The sequence below is a fragment of the Sceloporus occidentalis genome, unplaced genomic scaffold (genome assembly GCF_023333645.1).
Source record: "Sceloporus occidentalis isolate IW3139 unplaced genomic scaffold, rSceOcc1.0.p SCAF_2, whole genome shotgun sequence".
NCBI lineage: Eukaryota > Metazoa > Chordata > Lepidosauria > Squamata > Phrynosomatidae > Sceloporus > Sceloporus occidentalis.
The window spans coordinates 267477695-267499440 of record NW_028316982.1 but is presented as its reverse complement, the minus strand read 5'-3'; the positions used below and the strand labels follow the sequence as shown (position 1 = coordinate 267499440).

The 21746-nt window shown below is 42.8% G+C and overlaps 1 protein-coding gene across 5 annotated transcripts; it reads left to right on the top strand.

Annotated features, from left to right (window-relative positions):
• The first annotated feature begins 830 nt into the window (after window positions 1–830).
• AAMDC (adipogenesis associated Mth938 domain containing) lies at window positions 831–21326 on the top strand. 5 transcript variants are annotated; one of them, XM_089512971.1, is made up of 4 exons: window positions 831–939; window positions 13923–14075; window positions 17377–17472; window positions 19710–21326. In XM_089512971.1, the coding sequence occupies exons 2-4, from the start codon at window positions 13944–13946 to the stop codon at window positions 19848–19850; spliced, it is 369 nt and encodes a 122-aa protein (XP_089369097.1). In that variant the 5' UTR covers window positions 831–939; window positions 13923–13943; the 3' UTR covers window positions 19851–21326. The 5 variants fall into 5 exon arrangements, with proteins under 5 accessions (XP_089369097.1, XP_089369093.1, XP_089369094.1 ...); XM_089512967.1 differs by having other exon boundaries at window positions 939–984; XM_089512968.1 differs by lacking the exon at window positions 831–939 and adding an exon at window positions 993–1072.
• Window positions 21327–21746: the final 420 nt, after the last annotated feature.

Here is a 21746-nt window from a genome sequence, read left to right as displayed (position 1 = left end):
CCTCCAACTGGGGTCCGAGCGGGGCCTGGCCTCCCTCCCTCCGAGGCGAAGGGGGAGGGACCGTCGGGCAAGGAAGGCCTCTCCAGCGGGGCTCCTTCGAGGCCAGGGCCCGGGCCTCTCTGCCGAGGAGGAAGGAAGAGGCCCAGGCCAGGCTTACCCTGCTGCTGCTGCTGCTGCTGCTGCTGCTGCTGCTCCTGAGGCGCCTGCAAGACCCGCTCCAGCTCCGGGAAAGGCAGCTCCGGGAGGTCGAGGAGGGCTCCGTACCTCTCCAGGAAGGAGCAGACCACGGCGAAGTTGGGACAAGAGCCCGGGAATGGAGGGCTCCCCGACGGAGGAGCTGCAGGAGGCGGCGACGGAGGAGGAGGGGGAGGAGGAGGCTCCGCCGCCGCCGATGCAACCTCCGCCGCTGCTGCTGCCGCAGCCGCCATCTTGGAACCTGAGAGGATGGATGGATGGATAGAGAAGGAGGAGGAGCAGGGATGCAACGACGTGGAGCGCCGCAAGTGGCGCTGTGGCGCACAGCGGCGCACTATCCCGGCATGCAACGCGAAGAGGAGGCGAGATGCTCCCTCAGAGAACGGGACTGGAAAGAGGAAAGAGCGGCCCCCGCTTGGACGCTCTAGGAACACGCCTCGGTTCGCTTTGGTTGTGATTGACACAGGAACCGAACCGAAGGGAGCAAGGATAGGGAGAAGAGAGGGGCGGGATCAGGGAGGGTTCTCAACCAATCAGGGCGGAGGCTGAGAGGGGGGGGAAAGGTGTGTAATCATAATAGAGAGACAGGGAGAGCAGGGAAATGGGGGGCGATGAAAGGGGCGTGGCCACCGAAGAGGGAGGAAGGGAGGTTTGTTAGTGGGCGAGGGAGGTGTCGGTTTGTAGGCGGCGACCAATCAGAGGCGTGGAGGGGCGTGCCTTAGCGGAAAAGGAGGGATCACGCAGGTAAAGTGGGGAGAAGTAGTCAGTTGGTGTCAGCGCTCGAGGAAGGTGAGTCGGGAGGGAAGAGGAAAGGAAGCGGCGCCGTTTTTGGGGCTCAAGGGAAGGGAATGGTTTTGATCTGAGGAGAGTTAATAAGGTAAAAGAATAGTAAATTAAAACAATTAAAATAAATAAAATAATTATCTTTAAGAAATAATAAATTACAATAAATAAATCTTTTAAAAATAACGAATTAAAATAATGTTAAATTAAAACAATTAAAATAAGCAAATAAAATAATTATTTTTAAAATAATAAGTTCAAATAATATTAAATTGAAATAATATAAATAAAATTCTTTTTTAAAAATTAAAATAATATTAAAATAAAATAAATTTTAAAAAATAACGAATTAAAATAATATTAAATTAAAACAATTAAATAAAATAATTAAAATAATTGTTTTTTAAAAATAATAAAGTAAAATATCAAATTTAAATAAGTAAAATAATTCATTTTTAATAATAATAATAATAATAATGGGGGCTGAAAACAATTTCAGAGGGGAAAAAACGAATTTAATACCATAATAATATTCAAATAGAATCTATAGAGCACTTCATGGGATTAAGCCATAGATAGGGTCCGCTTCCTTTCATTTCTTTTGTCCTAACACCAAAGGAGGGCAAGGTGCTGTGAAATGTAGGACATTTGAGGAGAAATGTAGGGCATGAGCAACTAAGAGCTAAAAAACCCCACTTGTATAAATAGAAATCCCTGCTTCTTTATGCTGTGTCCGTGCTGCGGAAATAACCCAGTATGGCACCACTTTAACTGCCGTGGCTCAGTGCTGTGGAATTCTGGGAATTGTAAGGTTTTTCATTGACCGTTTTAAACATAAAAAACACAACACATTCATACACGAATATTTACACAAACGTTCTATTCTAAATCCTCCATCACAGCGAAATGACATGGCCATCTGTCAATGGGGATGCTTTGACTGAGAGTCCCTGCATGGCAGAATGGGGTTGGGCTGGGTCAGGGCCCTTCTTGGGGTCTCCTCCAACTCTAGGATGCTGTGATTCTAGCCCCAACACCCCTGTGGCCTCGTTGGGCTACAGCTCCTGGGACAAGAAGACCCAGCACAACGGTGTCCTGAGAAACTGCACTCCCAAACGTACTGTGATTTTTCAACAATGATAATGTGAGTGGCGTCAGTCTTGCGCTCTGGAAATGTAGCACCTTCACATTATTATTAAGCCTTATTTACAAATGCTGTAAATTTACACAGCACTGTACATACAAGCAGTTAAAATAGATAAAATAAACCTGCCTGTGGCTATTCTATTTTTATTCTGTAAAATAATGAAACACAATACATGTCAATACATCTTATAAGGGACACCATTTTACTAGAGCCAGCGTGGCGTAGTGGCTTGAGCGTTGGACTGTGACTCTGGAGACAGGGTTTGAATCCTGGCACAGACATGGAAACCCATTGGGTGACCTTGGGCAAGTCACACTCTCTCAGCCTCAGAAGATGGCAATAGCAAACCTCCTCTGAAGAAACTTACCAAGAAAACACATGATATGTTCGTCTTAGGGTCTCCATACATTGGGAACGACTTGAAAGGTCACAGCAACAACTTTACTATGCCGTTTTATTTAATGGTACACAACCATCCGTGGATTACAGTATCCACAGGGGGTCCTGGAACCAAGCCCAGCAAATACAAAGATGCCACTGTACTTGGTCTGTTTTGTCAGATTCATGGAGAGATGTGTCTGAGGAAGTATAATATATATGTCAGTAAAATTGATATAAGATTTGATTCATTGGTTTTGCAGCTACTTGCTTCACTGATTGCAAGTAGCTGCAAAATCAATCAATCGAATCTTCTATCAATTTGTTTTAAAAATACATAGTTTCCAAGCTGGGCTGCCGCTTGCGTCACTGATGATGCACAAATGATTGACATGCATTTTGAAGCGGTGCAAACTAGTGGGGACGACAGTCGTGCCAAGAAAGAAGCGATAATGAGAAGATCCACTTTCATAGTTGGAATGATGGACCTTTTGGAATCGGTTTACCAACACGGAGTGAAGGCAAATCACACACGGGTTTAAATGTAAGTGGGAATGAGCCCCAGTTATACCAGAGAGAAAATTGTGTGGAACTTCAGTAGCACGTTTTGACTAAGCCTCTTCAAGATGGCATGATGCGCCGTTTATAGCAAGCAAATATTTTATTAGAGTCATAGTCCTATGGCATCTTTTAAAGATTAACAGATTTACTGTAGTATACACTTTCAGAGTCCAGAGTCCGTTTCATCAGCTGCATGAAGTATTATCCACCGTTGGCAAGTGTGTGTATATAACACATATTAGCTGAAGAATGCACTCCGTACACCTGAAGAAGTAGGAAAGATGATGACCAGTCTGGAACAGTTGATAATCCAGAAAATTAACACTTCTTGTTGTGTGCCTTCAGGTCATTTCCAGTTTACAGTGATCCTAAGGTGAACTTGCCATAAGGCTTTCTTGGCATGATTTGTTCAGAAGAGGTTTGTCATTGCCTTCCCCTGAGGCTGAGAGTGTGTGACTTGGCCAAGATCACCCAGTGGGTTTCATGACCAAGCTGGAAATCAAACCCAGGGTCTCCAGAGTCATATTTAACACAAGGGAACCAAAAAGGAAGAAGAATGGAGGCAGGAGGAGAATCGAAGCAAACCACAGTTCCCTGTGAGATTCAAACTTTGATAGTGTGGGTTTGTTTAAACCAGGATTAGGCAAGTTACAAACCTCGAAATGTTTTTGTACAGAAAGTCACACTCTCTCAGCCTCAGAGGATGCACATGGCAAACCCCTTCTGAAGAAACCTGCCAAGGAAATCCCGTTATAGGGTCTCCTTAAGGTTGTCATAAGTCAGAAATGATGTAAAAGCACACAACAACAACCATTCAGGTCTAACCAACACAAACAGCAGTAAGGGATGATGTGAATTGTGTCCAACACCTCTAGGGCCACATGTCCCTCCATTTTTTTAACTATTGAGAGTTAAACCAAGATCAGCTCACCGTTTGCGGACTTGGTTTGTTCCCAATAAACAAACTATGGCGCGTTACAGACCGCCAGATTGCGGCGGTCTGCTGTCGCTGCTGGTTGCTGCGTCCGGAAACCGCAGCAGCCAAACGGAGCGGTTCCCAGACGCAGCAAAGAAGGAGCGCGAAAATCGCGCTCCTTGCAGCCCGGAAGAGACGCCGCGAGGCGCTAGTCGCGCACTCACGGCGTCACTTCCGCCACACGACATGTGGACGCAGAGAGTCCGTTACGTCAAAATGGCGGCGGCCGTGTGGAGCGGCTGCCGCCATTTGTTACGGACTCAGTCCGTGCTAGGGTTAGAGGCGTCTGAAAGAGATGCCCCTTTCTAACCCTAGCACGGACTGAGTCGGTCCTAGGGTGCCCGTTTGTAATGGGCCCCAAATTCCTATGCTTGGATATCACAGGGAACAGTGATTGGTTTAACATTAAAACTGGAAACTTGCAGGCACTTCAGTGCTGATGTGAAGCAGGATGAAGGGGATGATTTATGAGCATGAAGTTTGCTGTAGAGCAGGAGACCATAGTTCCCAATTATATCTGAACCAGTGTCAGAAAAAGAGAAGTATTTCTTTTTCTTGAGCTTAATGTACCAATTCACACTATGGGTTGTGATCCAATTTGCTTGAAGTGTAACTGACATCATTATGAAAAATCCCATACATTAATTCTGAATGGTTATGGTCTTCTTTTTTTTTCCTTTATTTTTTTTTTTTTGGGGGGGGGGTTGGTATGACACACAACATGCAAAGACATAAAAAATGTAATTCACATGAAATTTAATGCATGAAAATTGACAGGGTTGCACACAAGAGATGTTTAGGACAGCCGCACATGTGAAAGAATGCTTCATTCAACACAAAATGCACACAACATGGTCAGGAACATCACTGCTAGCCCAAAACCTGACTCACAATATCTTTTACTACGGCTGGAATCGTATTCAAATAAAAGTCTGTGAAGTAAGCCAATACTTCATAAGCTATCTGGTTCAGGAAACTGGCAACTTAAAAAATAATAATAAGCAGAGACCAGACCATATTTGTGTTCATTGGAAACAGTTGTTTATTTGGACAGGGAGCAGCACCAAACCACAAACTGCTACTTTGAGTAGTACTGAACTATGCTGATCTTCAGGGCATGTCTATAAGGTGTCTTTGTTGTTTGTTATTGTGTGCCTTCACGTCACTTCCAATTTATGGCGACCCTAAGGCAGTTGGGCCTGTCAAGGGGCTTTCTTGGCAAGAGGAGGTTTGCCATTGTCTTCTACGGAGGCTGAGAGAGCGTGACTTGCCCAAGGTCACCTAATGTTTTCATGGCTGAGGTAGGAATTGAACCCTGGTCTCCAGAGTCGTAGTCCAGCATTCAAACCACTACACCACACTGGCTCTCATAAGGCGTATACAAAACATTAATGAATTTCAGATCTAGATTTGGATCCCATCTCCCAAGATATCTCAATCTATATATACAAATATTTTTAAAAGTCCAAAACACGTCTGATCCCAAGCATTTTGGATTAGGGAGACTCAACCTGTATGTGGAATTATAGAAGGTAGCACTGCACTGATATACTCTTTTATCACACCTAAAGAGGAAACATCTGACCCTCCAGATGTTTTGGACTGCTGCTTTTGCAGTCTCTTATCATTAGCCATGTTGGATGGGGATGATAGGAGCTACAAGCGAAAATATCAGAGGTGGAAAGGTTTCCAAACTCTACATTACATAATAGCCCGCTTTTAGTACAGGATGGAGCCATGGCAGTTAAAGCAATGTCAAATGGGATTTTTAGATTGTATGCCATTGGAAGGCTTTATGTTGTTTTATGATTTTGTAAAGTGCCGTGCAAAACCTATGGCGCTTCATAAATAAAAACTTGTTGTTGTTTCTGCAATGCAGATGTAGGTTGTAACATTCATGGGGTCACCAGAAATCAAGAGACAACTTGAAGCCATATACACAGTATTCCAATCCATCTTTTTGCCTCTGATTCAAAGTGAGCACATTGTCTCCACCAGTCAATGGATGTGCCACATATACATGCCTGACTCATCATGAGCATATGGAGCCAGTCATAAGGTGTTGCTGTTAAAATAACTACATATGAATTCTTTCTGTTTATCACTATTGTTTTCCTGGTTTCAACCAGCTATTCAATAATACTCTATGAGAAAAAACAGAATCATTCTGTCCTGTTGTTGTCATCAACACACAGGATACCAAGACTATGAATAGATATATCCATTCCTCGTCCAATTCCTTACTTTCTTTTACTTCTTGCTGGTATTTAATAAAAATTTCCCCCCTTGTATGAATCCCATACAGCATCAGTTCTCTTGCTGCAATTGCTTGAAAGTATATGGAAACAAAGAGCCAGCATGATGTAGTGGTTTGAGTGTTGGACTACGACTCTGGAGATCATGGTTCGAATCCTGGTTCAACTGTGTAAACCCGCTGGGTGGCTTAGGGCAAGTCACAGTCTTTCGGCCTCAGGATGGCAGTGGCAAACCCACTCTGAAAAAACGTGCCAAGAAAACCCCATGATAGGTTCATCTTAGAGTCGGCATAAGTTGGAAATGTCTGAATTGTACCCCTTTGAGTATGCCTATTGACTCATGATAAATTTCTCTGTTGAAGGAGTAAATGTGTGTGAGGAAGACACATCCTCTGATGTCTAGTGTTGTCATTAGGGAAGTGGACTGGAGCTCTCTAGCTGAGATTTCTAAATACCACCCAAAAGTACAGATCCCAGGATTTTATTGGACTGAGCTGTGATAGGTAAAGTAGGATCAGATATTTGTGAAGATGGATTCAGAGTGCATTGTGAAAGTTGTAAAAAGAGAAATAGGCAGATTGCTGGTGGTCTGTCCTACAGAGTTAATCCTGCATCACATCCCAGAATGAAATTTCTATGGACAAATTTTCTTTCCGATTGGACTGGATAGCCCTTGTGGTCCCTTCTAACTCTATGATTCTATGAAATTGCTAGATTTGTTTCTGGCAATATAACCGCAGCACATATGTGAACACGTATAGCCACTGAATATACTGTAGTTAAGGAAGAAATAATGGGGATTATACCGTTAGTATAGTGTGAATTCGCCTTTCCATGGTGAGCTGTCATACCCAGGCAGTTATAGTTCTAGCTGTAGTTGCAGAAGCCAAATTTTAGTCACCTCTAAATTATTTTAATGAAATGTGTTATTGTTTTATCACTGTATTGTTTGATTGCTTAATTCTTTTAAACTGTACTTCACAGGTTGTTATATTGCAATAATGGCCTTGTTCCCACTATGTTTAAATCGGGATCAGGATGCAGGTTAAACAGGCATGGTTCCCACTGAAACTGATTTTAGAAATTGATTCAGAAAGGGGGGGGGCATGCTTTTTGACCATTTTTACCCATTTAACCTGTGTTAAAAAGACGCTGGTAAAATGGGGTGTTTTTTGGGCTGAATCGGTTTATTTATAAATAAATCAATTCAGCCCAAGTGGGAACCAGGTGGATTTGAATCAGATCCCTGGTTCCCACTGGCAGCCTGGCCCAGGGGGGCAGCTGGCATGGCCCGGCCTCTCCTGGCCTCAGAATCCTTACCGGCAGCTTTGGCCACTGACTGGTTTCCCTGTGCCTTTTTAAAAAGTTCCCATGGCCAGGAAGGCCGGAAGGAGGTAGCAGAGAAGCCGGAAGCCTTGCAACCTCTTTCCCGGCTTTCTCCCGGTTTCTTCTCTGCAACCTCCTAACGGCCTCCCTGACCATGGGAAATTTTTTTAAAGGTGCAGGAAAACCAGTCAGCCAAAGAAGCCGGTGAGGAGGCTGGGCTGGGGATTTGGGGGCCAGGAGAGGCCAGAGACGGGCCGGGCAATCAAGCTGCCCCCCGCCACTTGCTGATTCCTGATCCAATTCCCGAAACCAGCGCAAACATAGTGGGAACTACGGTTTTTCAGAACCGATTTCAGGAAACGGATTTTCCAGTAAGTGGGAATGTGCCCATTGTAAACTACTGTTGTTGGATTAGTACAGAATAGTCTAAATGAATAAATAAAAATTGCAAGAAGGGAGACTGTGACTAAAAGTTAGGAAGAGTTTCCAGACAGTAAGAGCTGTGAATCAGATAGCTAGTGAAAGTGGAGGGGAGACTGGATGACCACCTCTCAGGGATATGTGTCTGTGAATTCCTCCATTGGCAGTTGGACTATATGGCCCTTGGGATAGAAACATAGATGGAAGATCCATCCAGTCCAACCCCCTGCCATGCAGGAATAAACCACCCAAGCATCCCGGCAGATGGCCATCCAGCCTCTGTTTAAAGACCTCCAAAGAAGGAGACTCTACCACACTTCAAGTCAGCAGCATATTCCACTATCAAACAGTGGATGTTCTTCATAATGTTCAGGTTGGATCGCTTTTCCTGTAGCTTGAATCCATTGTTCCGTGTCCTATTCTTTGGAGCCGCAGAACACAAACTTGCTGCTTCTTCACTGTGCCATCCTTTGTTAATTTGTTATATAATTCAAACTATATTCAAGCATGGCTTTCATGTACAAGTCTATGTTTTTTAGCTTTCTTCTTGTACGACATATTTGTGAAGATCAGAGTATCTGCATGTTCAAGCTGTAATGTCATGTGCACATTATAATCTTTTGATAAATAAATACAGTGGTCTCCACATTCGGTGGGGTTAGGGGTGAGAAGACACCTCTAGGAATCTCCAGGTCCTCAGTGCAACTTTGTGGTCAACATTTGCCAGAACATGATCACAGAATCATATTGGAGGACCTACAAATGCCTAGAGAAGTTTTTTCTTTAGGAACGTATAGGTTCTCCAGCACATCTTTATTGTCAACTTCTGGAAGACCTGTGCTGGAGGACCTAGAAATTTCTAGAGGGAACATATTGATCAAAACTGCAAATAATCAAAGCCGCAAATGCGAAGTGCCAACTCTAAATAATTTGGGCACCTCTTGGAAATAAGTTGACTGTTCCAAGTGATGCACCTTTGACTTATGTAAGGGTAACTCTTCAGATACCATCTTCAAGCCACGTTCCAGACATCACAACCATGTCCAGATTGCAAATACTGTCTCTTATCGCATCTATCACCAGATAAATATGCCTTAAATTTGATGAGAGATTCATTTCCCATTTGAACAGGTCCAACTTCTAATGTATTTTAAAAATGAACCAAATTAACTAGGGCTTCAGTATGGGCTGAAGGCTGAATTCAAGACTTCTAGAAGAATGAGCAAACTGACATGTGGCCCCATGACATTCCCCAATATCCCATTCAGTATATTGAACATCCCATTCATTATTTAGTGTAAGGGATTTTTTTCACAATTTTTCAAAGCTGGGAATAGCTTTTTTTTAAAGCCCCTCCTGAGTCTAAAACAAAAAGGAGGTTGAAAATATGAATAAAGTACCCCTGCAACCCCTGGATGTGGAAAGTGTGGACATTGGAACACATAGAATCTTCACGCCAATTTTAAGCTTGCAAGGGAACAAAAATATTGCACCCAAATTCCCCCACTGTTTCCAAGACGGTATGTGGGCAGTTTATCCACATTTTTACCCCACTCCAGGTTGTTTTAGGCTCAGGAAAGGTAGCTTTTTTCCCAACAGGACCAGAGTACTGACGCGTGTATTGCTTCTTGTTGGGGAGGAAAAACATCTCTCCTGAGCTTGAAAATGGTCCAACTGTAGAGTTCAATGGGCCTGTTTAAAGTCCAAACAATATTTTACGATTGTGTTAGGGAGGTGCATGCAACCCTCTGAGATTCGGAGAGAGGCATGCGGGACCTCTTTAAGAATTGCCTGCATGTTATCTAGAGGAACTTTGCTGATTTATATTCCTGTACAGTTGCCCCTCCTAACTCATGGATCTGAGATCCGCGACCTCGAATATCTGCGGAGGGGCGACCTGTGCTATTTTCAGTGACACGCGCACCCAGGGCATGGGCACGGAGGCATGTCCCATGCAAACCTATGAGGCTTGAATGTGCACAAGCCTCTGTTTTTGCGCGTGGGGGGGTTTTCTGGAACAGATCCCCTGTGAAAACGGAAGGCCAACTGTATTATTAAATATTTATTTAGTTTATGGTATATGTTCTTATCCCTACCCCCTTTCTTTTTTTGACTACTAGACACCATACCATCCTATTTGGCAAGGACAATGCTACTTAATTCTCTGCTGTCTCACTTTTTCAGCTATTTGTAAAATGTCCCAGCTTCCCTCTCCTCCTCCTACTTTCCCCCTTTATCCTCAGGTAACTTCAGTTGCTTCAAATGGAGTTAAGAACGTAAAAGTATTTTGTACTCTGTTAACTCAGCAGGAGAAGAGAAGGTGGAATCCTGCCCTTTCCAGTAGGCTCAAGCAAAAGCAAACTACTGCAGCCCCTCCTACCTTGTCTGCTCTTCCTCACTTTTAACTTTTGTCATCTTGACCACATTCTGATGCTGCTTGTGTGTGTGTGTGTGTGTGTGTGTGTGTGTGTGTGTGTATAAAATGTATGGAGATAGATAGAGTTAGATTTAGCAATTCTCACAATTCTTGCATTATTGTTAGCAATTTTATTTTGCGGAATTTGTTTAAATGTGTATTTTGATTGAATGTGTAAATTTTGGGTCTATGGATCATAATAAATTATGACAGATTAGCTTGGCCACACATGTCCAGGTTTTCCTTTGTGAAATGTTGGAGGATATGGGACAGGATATTATTATTATTAAGTGGAATTCTGGTTTTACATTGAGGAAACCCTGCATCACCCTAGGCCCCCTCTTATAGGGACAGCAGTGGGTCATTTTATTAATCTGGTTCAGGGAGAGGATAAGTAGCCCCTTTTTTCTTCCACTGCAAGAGTTGAGACTCTTGGACATGTTCAGAGCCTGTTGCTCTTGGTTTGACATTTTGAAGCGGCATATTGAAGTCCACTCTTGGCAAGTCAAGGAAGAGTATATCTACTGCCAAGGAGCCTGCTTCTGTGCCTTACTCCAGAGCGAAGTTGAAAGGTCTGTCTTGCGTTATTTGATCCTTTGTGTAGCTGTCAGCAGGCATTCCTTATGGCTTTCCAGCAGGACAAGAAAATCTCTTAATCCAGAGATTGCTTTTATATGAATATCTGTATCTGAATAGAGAAAAAAGACAGAGGAGTGAGTGGTTTTTTGTTTTTTTTTAAAGAAGGTGTTTGTAGTTCTCTCTTTGCAAAGGATTTACTGGGAAAGGTGAACCATTTAAAAAGAACTACAAAGGTGTGTGATACACATCTCAAAAACCGAAATATTAGTTAGACCAAGGGAGGGAAACAGTGGAGTTGAGCTATTAACGGAATTGAATTCTGTGGCGTGAAAGGGCTGGAAGGCTCTTGCTGTTTGCCATTGAAGAGGAATTGTTGTTTGGGATTTAGCAACTGGGAAAGAACAGCTGGTGATTCTTGAGCAGCTGCTTACATTCAGTGGAAGTTGGTTTTGTCAAAATCAAAGGCAGAATCTGCTTGCAAACAGTGAGTATAAAGTGAGATGGATTTTATTCAGAAGAATGAGCATTTGAACTTGTCGCCTATATGGAGCTCTCTTTCTTTTTACAACCTATTCATTTACGAAGCAAAAATTGACTTCGAAACTTGCGGCCAGATATTAAATACTGTGGCCTCAATCCAGCATAAATATTTGCATGCGGAGCTATGCCATGGCAGCACTATGTAACACCAATGCAACATAGCAACATTGCACAATACATGCCACTGGCAGGGTGCCATTGCAGGATGCTCTATGTACAACTGCAGTGCAAAGTCTAGGATGCACAGTCACAATGCTTAATGTGCAACTTGGAAAGACGAGGCACAGACGAACATATTGTCTGTGCAACTCGGCTTCTGCCACTATCCACAGAATATGCCCATTGCATAATGGTGATTTTTGCAGTCTGCATGTATAATGTGCCTTATGCATGTGTTCTTAAGTGAATTCCATGCTGTGTGTGTCGATGTGTTGAGTTTTCTGTGATTCTGCTCTTCTTCCCTCTCCCAAGCTTCTGCCACACTGCAAAAATAAGGCAGTTTGACACCACTTCCACGGCGCCATCCTTTGGAATCCTGGGATTTGTAGTTTATTGTGGCATCAGAGCTTTCTGACAGAGAAGTTAAATATCTCACAAAAGTACAGATTCCATAGCACTGAGTCATGGCAGTTAAAGTGGTGTCAAATTCTTTGTTTCAGCCGTGTAGAGACACACACATGCCAGTTATCTGCATACTCATACATCCTTTGGGTCTTAATTCTTTCTCTCATATTCTCCTGAATGAAGGCCTGCATATTCACATGGGTGAAGGTTGACAAGTGTATACTGCTCCAGTTGTAGAACTCCTGTGTTATTTACCAATTCACTTCCAGGCTTGATTTCAAATGATAATGTTTGACATTACATGATCTGAGCCCAGCAGAGTCTCTTGGGGCACCTTTGGGTTTTAGATTCTGCTGATAGGGTTCAGTTTCAACTTCCATGTTCTCTGGATCGAAGTTGGTCATCTACCAGGAGCAAGGGCTTTTCTGTGGTAGCACCAGAATTATGGAGCAAGCTGCAAAATCACAGAATAAAACATGTGTCTTTGCTGAGAGGTAGGTGGACTTATTTTCATTCTGCAAAGTGCATAGGAACCAGCTCTAGATTTTGTTTGCAGAAGATCCCATATTCAAGTTCTGGGGGTTTTTCCCCCGTTATTTTTTAAAATTATTATTTACAAATCTCATTAATCCAGAGATTCCCAACCTTTGGTCCGCCAGATGTTTTGGGCTTCAGCTCTCAGAGACCCCAGCCATCTTAGTCAACAGTCAGGAATTCTGGGAGCTGAAGTCCAAAACACCTAAAGGATCCAAGTTTGGGAACCATTGCATTAACCCACCTGGTGAAGGTTCTTGTTGGAAGATGGTATAGAAATATAATTTAAAAGTGTGTGTGTGTGTGTGTGTGTGTTGTGTGCCTTCAAGTCATTTCCAATTTATGGTGACCCTATCATGGGGGGTTTTCTTTGCAAGGATTGCTCGGAAGCAGTTTACCATTGCCTTCCTCTGAGGCTGAGAGTGTGTACCTTGCCCAAGGTCACCCAGTGGGTTTCAGGGTTGAGCTGGGAATTGAACCCTGGTCTCCACAGATGTCCAACACTCAAACCACTATACCACACTTTTGCTTGCTTATACTATTTTCCAAGTCTCTCCTATTACTCTTCCTTATGAGATTTTTCTCTGTGTCTTGTACAATCATTATTATCCAGTTCATGAAACTGAACATTAAATATCCACAATTAAACTGTGACTTGTAAATGATGGATTTTAGATGTGGATTGTTTTAATGTGTGTACATTTTGCTTGGCCTTTTAGATTGATGTGTTTTAACTGATGTATTGTAATGGACGTTAGTTTGTGTGTTGTTGTTCCTCCGCCTTGATGCATGGGCAGAGGTGGATAAGAAATTATTATTATTATTATTATTATTATTATTATTATTGTGGTTGTGGTTGCTTACCATTCCTAAACCAACTCCTCTAAATATTCACATTGACCAGCTCCCTTGAGAAGATGACTCCTTTTAGAACAGCTGAGGAGGATTGAACATAAAATAAATAACTTAAGTTTTTTTGTGGGTTTCTCATGCTATGTGACCATGTTCTGGAAGAGTTTATTCCCAGCTCTTCCAGAACCCGGTCACATAGCCCGAAAAACCCACAAAAAACTATGGACACCATCCGTGAAAGCCTTTGACTTCACAAATAAACTTGGTGGCCATGATCCCTAGTGATCTTACCACTAATGTGTAAATTAATACGACTGAATCTTTCTGCTTCTGTAATGTTTTGGCTCCCAAGGATACCTCCTCTTTAAATTCTTCTCCTTTGTTCTTATCTTTCAGATATTTAACCTCCCTCTAACAATGTCTTCTCCTGAAATTGCTTCTCTTTCATGGGGCCGGATGACAGTGAAAGGTTGTTCCACGACATACAAAGACTGCAAAGTGTGGCCAGGAGGCAGCCGCACGTGGGATTGGAGAGAAACAGGAACTGATGTAAGTCTCAGATACTTATTTGTGGCCTCTGGAAAGTAATTCCTTTCCCAATAACCAAGCTATAACTCCATTACATGATAGTAGTACAGGGCGCCCGCATTATACGTGGGCGCGCTTTACGCAGACTTGAGCATATGTGCTCAAGCCGCGGGGAGTGCGTGGGGCGCAAGGGGCAGCGCGTCCCATTCAACTGAATGGGGTGCGCGCCCATGGCGCCTCGCACGCTCCCACGCCACCGCGCACGAGCCCCATGCAAATGAATGGGGCTTGAGCATAGGCAGAATTTGCCTTATGCAGGGGGGCCGGAACGGATCCCCCGCGTAAGGCAAGGGCCCACTGTAACTCAACAAGGGATAACTTCATTTGTTTTGCAGTGCAACGTTTTCAAGTTAATTGTGTAGCTATGATGAGGAGATCTCACTAAATGGTAGAGGAGGAATATCGTATGACTCAAATGCCATCTTGTCCTGATGGATGAAAGCATTCAATTTTTTAAAAAATAACATGTTTGAGAAAGAGGAAAATAAACATTTTTTTTTAAAAAAAAAATGTGTAACCGACAAATTAACTACAGGTCGAGTCTATCTTGTACAAAATACTCCAAAACCCAAAACCTATTCTATGGATGACTGAGATAGTGATACCTTTGCTTTCTGATGGTCCCATGCACACAAACTTTGGCCTGTTACAGACAGCCAAAATAAAGCTGCTTCGAGTCACAGTGGAGGTATGGTGTTTCACTGATGCATGCGTCCTAAGAGTCCAGAAGCCACACCAAAGCCACTCTCCAGTCCTTAGGGCTGGAGCGTGGCTTTGGTGTGACTTCTGGACTCTTAGGACGCATGCATCATTGAATCACCATACCTCCACTGTGACTCGAAGCAGCTTTATTTTGGCTGTCTGTAACAGGCCTTTGTTTCATGCACAAAATTACTTAAAATATTGCATACAGTTACCTTCAGGCTATGTGCATATGGTGCATGCAAAACATATTACTTTTGTGTTTAGACTTGGGTCTCTAAGATTATCTCTTCAAAATGAAAATGTAATTTTCACTCAGCTAACTCAGAGAATCTTGCCCTTCCCAGTGGTTTCATTTGCTGTTTGGTTTTCAGCCCTTCCTGAACATATTATCAGCAATTCCAGGGTTTCTCTGCTCAAAACAATAATTTTGTGTGTTCTTGCTCACTAAGGACTTTTGCCATCTTGTTGCCTTCTGACCACATTGCGCTGTTGCTCAGCCACTTGTGTCACATTTTTCATCTACGAAATGTTGGAGCGTGAGACAGCATGGCATAGCGGTTTGAGCCCTGGACTGCGACTCTCAAGACCAGGGTTCGATTCACCACTGGGCCATGGAACACAGTTGGTGACTTTGAGCAAGTCACACGCTCTCAGCCTCAGAGGATAGCAATGGCAAACTTCCTCTGAACAAGTCTTGCCAAGCAAACCCCTTAGGGTCTCCATAAGTTGGAAATGACTTGAAGGCACACAACAATAACAGCAAATGTAAACAAAGAGAAAGAGAGAGAAAAGCCATTTTGGCTCAGGCCTAGCTTCTGTGCAGAACACTCGGCTAAGTATTTTTTGATTTTCTTTCCTCCATCTCTTTCAAACAGAGATTGAAAGAGAGGGAGCGCTTTGCTTCACGCTTAGCATCTGTCCAAAGCACTCACCTGACTATTCTTTGGTTTCCATCTCCCCTCTCTTCCAGAGAGAACTGTGCTGCAGAGAAAGAGGTATTAGCCCTCATAATACCAGGGCAAGCCTTTTGTGTCGCTTGGAAATATAATCTTCTTTTTTATTCTTTCACGACATCGCTTTCTCCAGAGTGCTGCTTAGAGGCAGTGAAACTTTCCCCGGGCTAATTACTGTAATTACTGTAAACCTGAACCTTTTTCTTTTTGTCTGGGAACTGCCATGTGACTGCCATTAAAGTACATCAAGTTTTTTAGATATAGGAAAGGGGGGAAACTATCCCTCCTGTACAGGATTTTGTATGTGTGTGTTTGTGTTGGAAATTTTTTTTTTCTCCAGCCGGGTTAAACCATGTCAGTTTACTGCTTTTACAACCGGGGCATCACCTCAGACTGGTAGCAGAAAGCACTAACTCTTGCAAGGACTGCAAAAAGTCTTACCAACCCCTGCAAGATGAGCGATATGTCAGATGTGCCTGTTTTCACCTTGAGTAAAGCTGCCAATTTGCCTCCAAACCTGACATTTTAGGCTGTAGGATGGTTATGGTAAAATGCTTCTGTTGAAAAGTTAAAAATAGATAATTGCAAATGCTTGAAGTCTGTTGAGAACAGCTGCGTTCTGCGCACAGGCTTCTTGTCTGCAAAGGAGGATTGTCGGCAATACCCTATTATGCAAACGTTGTTACAAATGGCAATTTGAGTTTACAAGGAGAAACAAACAAGCTGAGAAGAGGACATCTGCTTCAGTAAGCCATCATTAGCGGCATTTTGTTCGAATAGATATGTCAGTCTAGAAACCATGTGTGCTGCTGATACTCCAAAGGAAACCAAATATACAAATGTAAAGGGGTATGTGTGTAGTTTTGTCCGGTAGAGAAAATTGCCATACAGGATGCCAACCAGTAATTTAAACCAGAGCTCATACACATCCTGAGACCCATGGAAATTACATGCTGAATCTCCATCAGCAGAGGAAAAGGCATTTGTTGTGGATAATGTGAGCAATGCTGTGAAAGAGGACATACAAAGCACAATAAGTCTCAGTATGTATCTGCAAAGCAGTCGAGGTTCACTCACATTACCTGCACTATGTGCTAGGACACTTCGAAAGTGTGCTGGGACACTTTGAAAGATTCGGACCCTGGAAAAGGAGTATTTATATGCACAGAATCAAGTGTGTTCCACACAAACAGCCATAAGCACAAATAGTCATGGAATAAAAGTAAAATAAATCCAGAGACAATAGATCTTACCTGTCTTGCATTGTGATGAATTTTCTGTGTCCCTCCTCTTATCCTTTGCTGAAAGAAATTTCAGTTTGCCCTCTTTAAGCCCTCAGATAATCAGAATATTCCACACTAGTTTCACTGCATAGTTCACTGAGAAACAGTGTGGAATTTTTGTTGTTCCAGGTTGTTAAATTAGCTGAGATAAAATTAGCCAGCGTTAAAAAAAACACCAGTGTGTTAATTTGAAGGGCTTTTGTCTATTGTAGTTCAGTATTACTGAAAAAAAGTACAGAATGCTTATAAAATATACATTACAGTATTAGCTTAATTTGTCAAAAAGGTTTATTTCTCCCCTGTCCCCCTTCCAAAATACAGCATGTCCCTGGTGTCCAGCCTGCAGATGTGGAAGAAGTCGTTCAGAAAGGTGCCAAAACATTAGTGATTGGCCGTGGCATGAGTGAGGCCTTGCAGGTAAGGTTTACCAGGTACCTTTTCCACTGGAGTTGTGAGGTTCAGACTCTAGCCAATAGCTAGGATATTTGTTTTCCACTAAGACAAGGAGGGGGAAGATGATAGTCCCTCCAGTCCATCTCCCCTGATCCAGGCCTCGGAGGTAGAGAAGAACTGCTGGACCTCATCCCCTTCCCCACCACCACTCCCTTCTCCTTTTGTGTCATGTCTTTTTAGATTGTAAGCCTGAGGGCAGGGAGCCGTCTAATTAAAAGATTGTATGTACAGCGCTGTGTAAATTTACAGCGCTTTATAAATAAAGGTTAATAATAATAATAATAATAATCAACATTATTCCAGGTTGCTATTGCATCTCTTGCTGGACAGCTGTTTGGTATGCTGCCATAAGCCCATATTTTATCTAGAATGTCAGGTATGTAGGGAAAGCCACTCCCAGGCAGCCTGTTACCTACCTTAGGCTTGGCTCAGTTAAAACCATTCTCACCTTGATCAGGATTGTGAAGGTGTTGAGAAGCTTTACCCTTACCTCCAATGAATCTGATGAAGACTAGAATCATAAAAAAGATTCTTGTGGGTTTTTCGGGCTATGTGGCCATGTTCTAGAAGAGTTTATTCTTGATGTTTCATCAGCATCTGTGGCTGGCATCTTCAGAGATTCTGGTGAAACGTCAGGAATAAACGCTTCTAGAACATGGTCACATAGACCGAAAAACCCACAAAAAATCTATGGATGCCAGCCATGAAAGCCTTTGACTTCACACTAGAATCATAAGAGTTGGAAGGGATCCTAAGAGTAATTTAACTTCCTGTCATGCAGGAATAGACAACTAAACTACTTCTGAGAAATAGCCATCCAGTCACTGTCTAAAGACCTCCTCTTAAGAAGCGTCCACTGCTCTCCAAGGCAATTTATTCCAGCTCTTACCATCAGAAAGTTCTCCTTAAGGTTTGGAGGGAATCTCTTTTCTAGCAGCCTCTTATTAAAGCCTCTTTTGCCCCATCCGCATGCACAAGTATCTCCCAAAAACCTTTGCATGTGCCGGTGTGCTCCCCGTATCCACTCTTGAGAGGGAGAGACAGGCCGCTTTTCCAAGGGATTTACAATCAAACCTTTCAGATGGTGTGAACCATAGAGACGGAAGGAATGGGAGAGGTAAAAAAGGGATTGCAAGTTTTGTCATTAACGTGAAGGACAGAGGGAGAGGAGGAAAACTGACACCATGTGACTGCCCAATATTGGAAATGCTGTGTGAACTTAGTGCACCTGAGGAGTAATGCTACAGCAATGTTTGGGGCCTTGCTGACAGGTTTTCCTCATCAATGACAAGGTACACTTAGAGGGCAAGACAGCAACGAGACTGAGATGGCATTGTGCAATACGTATTGCCGAAGGAGCTATTTTCCTACTTTAATGGCGGTTTAAAAGCTGCGTGAGATAAAGTCACAAGCATTTGTGATATTGCATCACTTCCCAGCTAACCCCTGGATAAGATGATGGAACCCAGTTGCATGAAGAGGAAAGTCTTCAGCTACCTGTGTGTTCAGATGATTAGTGGAAATTCTCCCATTTCCAGCTTGAGATACAGTGATTAAGTCTGTAGGACAGGTCCTCCCCAGTGAGTGGAATTCACTGCCATAGAGTTTTCAGATTTGCAGAATATTTTTTTACAAAAACATTGTGACCTATCAACTGGAGCCTACTTCAGAAGGTAAATGCTTGGATTTCAAGAACTCTAGGCATAGGCAGTGATTTGGGACACTAGAACTAAACTGAATTTGCAGTTCCTCCCCCTAAAATCCATGGCTAGCTACGTCAGGTTCTTTCATTTAAGCAATATAACTTACAGTGGGAGACATTTTATTGCTGATGTTCTTAAGTAATTTAGAGTCAAAAATCCCAGCCAGTTCATTGAAAACACAAGTGACATACCAGATCCAGCCTTTATTCTGTCCACCCAATGTCCTGGGATAGCCAGTTTATTACCTCCCACCTAGCTTTTTAATGCCAACTTAAAATGGTGCTATTCTAATCTGCTTTTGACCTAAGTGATAATTAGATTTTTATCTGGGCCTCTCCTATGCCCCTGTTGAAGGTTTAGTTTTGGTGGTACAGTACATTTTTATTTGTTTCAGAAGATAATATGAAATATTTTAATAGATGAAATTCCTGTGGGATGGGTAGTGTGCTAGGAGAGATCTCACTGTTTCCATGTATTTTCTCTACCTGTTTCTTCAAGGTGCCATCATCCACCGTGGACTACCTTAAAAAACATGGGATTGACGTGCTTGTTTTGCAGACAGAGAAAGCGGTGAAAGAATACAATAATCTAGCCTCCAAAGGGGTCAAAGTGGGGGGTGTCTTCCACTCCACCTGCTAGAGTATAGGGGTAGCTCCCCCATTTCCCACCCTCTTGTGCCTTTTGGTGGACGGGGAAAAACAGCTGCTTTTTATTAACACAGGAGCCTTGTCTTGCCGCTTGCCTCAATCCTTGAAAACGTTGAAGAAACAAAAACAAATAGCAGAGGTGAAAAGTGCCATAGCATCATGGAATGCAAAGGAAACAAGAGCATCTGCAGAACTAAGATATCACAAGATTAAAAGCGGGAAGGTTCCAGATGGGTCCTGCATCATATATTCATTCAGGAGCATAAGTCGCAATGGAAGAATCAATGGAATCATTGGAAGTTTGGTTGTGAGGGAAATCCAGCTAGGGAGACAGAGAATCTTGAGTTCTTTCAAACCACATTTCAAACCCCTATACATGGGTACCATCATTTCTTCCTCCCTCAAGCCCTGGACGCCCAGAAAGATGGAGGTAGTGACGAAAACACTCACACTGTTATTCACTTCTTCAAGATGGTTCTTCTCACAATTACAAGTTTTCCACTGAGGTATCTAGGACATGGAAGTCCTAGTCTAGGATTTGGAAGTTCCTAGCCAGAAAAAGATGCTCTGTGCCATCTTGGTGAGCTTCTGCTTCCACTTTCTCCTTTTCCAACATGAGGTTGTTTTTTTAAACATAGTGGACACGAAGAGACAGAAGCTGTTGGCATTTTCCATTTGGAACGTTCCACGTACTTTTTGAGCAAATGGGAAAAGTGACTACCCAATCTCCAGATCCAGCTTTCAGTGACAAAAAGAGATGGAGAAAACAGCCGATTTGAAAGTATATCAAGTAGTCTTATATTGCATCAGTGTATTTTGTCCCAGTATAAACTGCTGGCTGGCTGCCGCTGACCTCAGTTTCAGGCAGTTTTCCTAATCCCACCTGAAGATGCAAGGTGGGGTAGGGTTTGAACCAGGATCTTCTGCAAGCATCTTCTACACATCTTGCATATGGGCCAAGTAACAAACTCTCAAGTCCTAGGCAAAATGTGGCTGATTTTTTATCTTGTGACTACTTCAGTCTCTCTGGACTATCCTTTCTCTGGCTGAAAAAACAATGAATTGCTTTTCCTGGAAGCCTCCAGGAAATGAACTTTGCATTTTATGTAAGTTGTGAATATACACATCCATTTAATGTTTTTAAAGTCTATTTTTCTAAAGTGGAAAATTGCTTTTCCCTCATTTTTTTGGCACTTAGTGCACACACCTCATGCCTTTCACGGATGCCTACTCCTCCCCTAAGCTCATACTGTACAAGCCTTTAGGTAACAATAATAATAGTGTTTATTTACAGTGTCCTTTTCATTTCCCCTTACACTGAGATGTTGACTTGCATTATGCTGTCCAAGTGAGGCTCTGCCTAGATGTGGCAGTGTTACTCTTCTGCACTTTTCATCAGAGGATCTTGGTGTATTCTGCCTCCCTCCTTAGCAAAAACTGATGTCCTAATAAATCTGTTGTAAAGGTATCGTCTCTTGGTTGCTTCTGGATTTGTACTTGCTAATATAGCTTGGTGGGGTGGAGCGACTGTTGCATGCACAAACACAACCTAATGCTTTGGAGATACAGTTTAACTCCGTGTATACCACAACCAAATACCTTTCTCCATAGTTTGGAAATGACCACCATGTCATGTTGGCTCTAAAAATGCACCTGATTGCAACGTTCCCAGGACAGACCACCACAAAGATCACAATGGAGACAAGTTGGAGCAGATTCAGGGAAGGGCAAGAAGGATCGGTAGAGAACAAAACACGAGGAAAGGTTGATCAACTTTCTGAAGAGAAGACAGATGGGATGACTGGACTCTTTAAATATGTCAAGGGAAAAGGATGCAGGAGGATAGGACTGATCTAAATCGTTTTAAATTGCAACATAAGGAATTTCA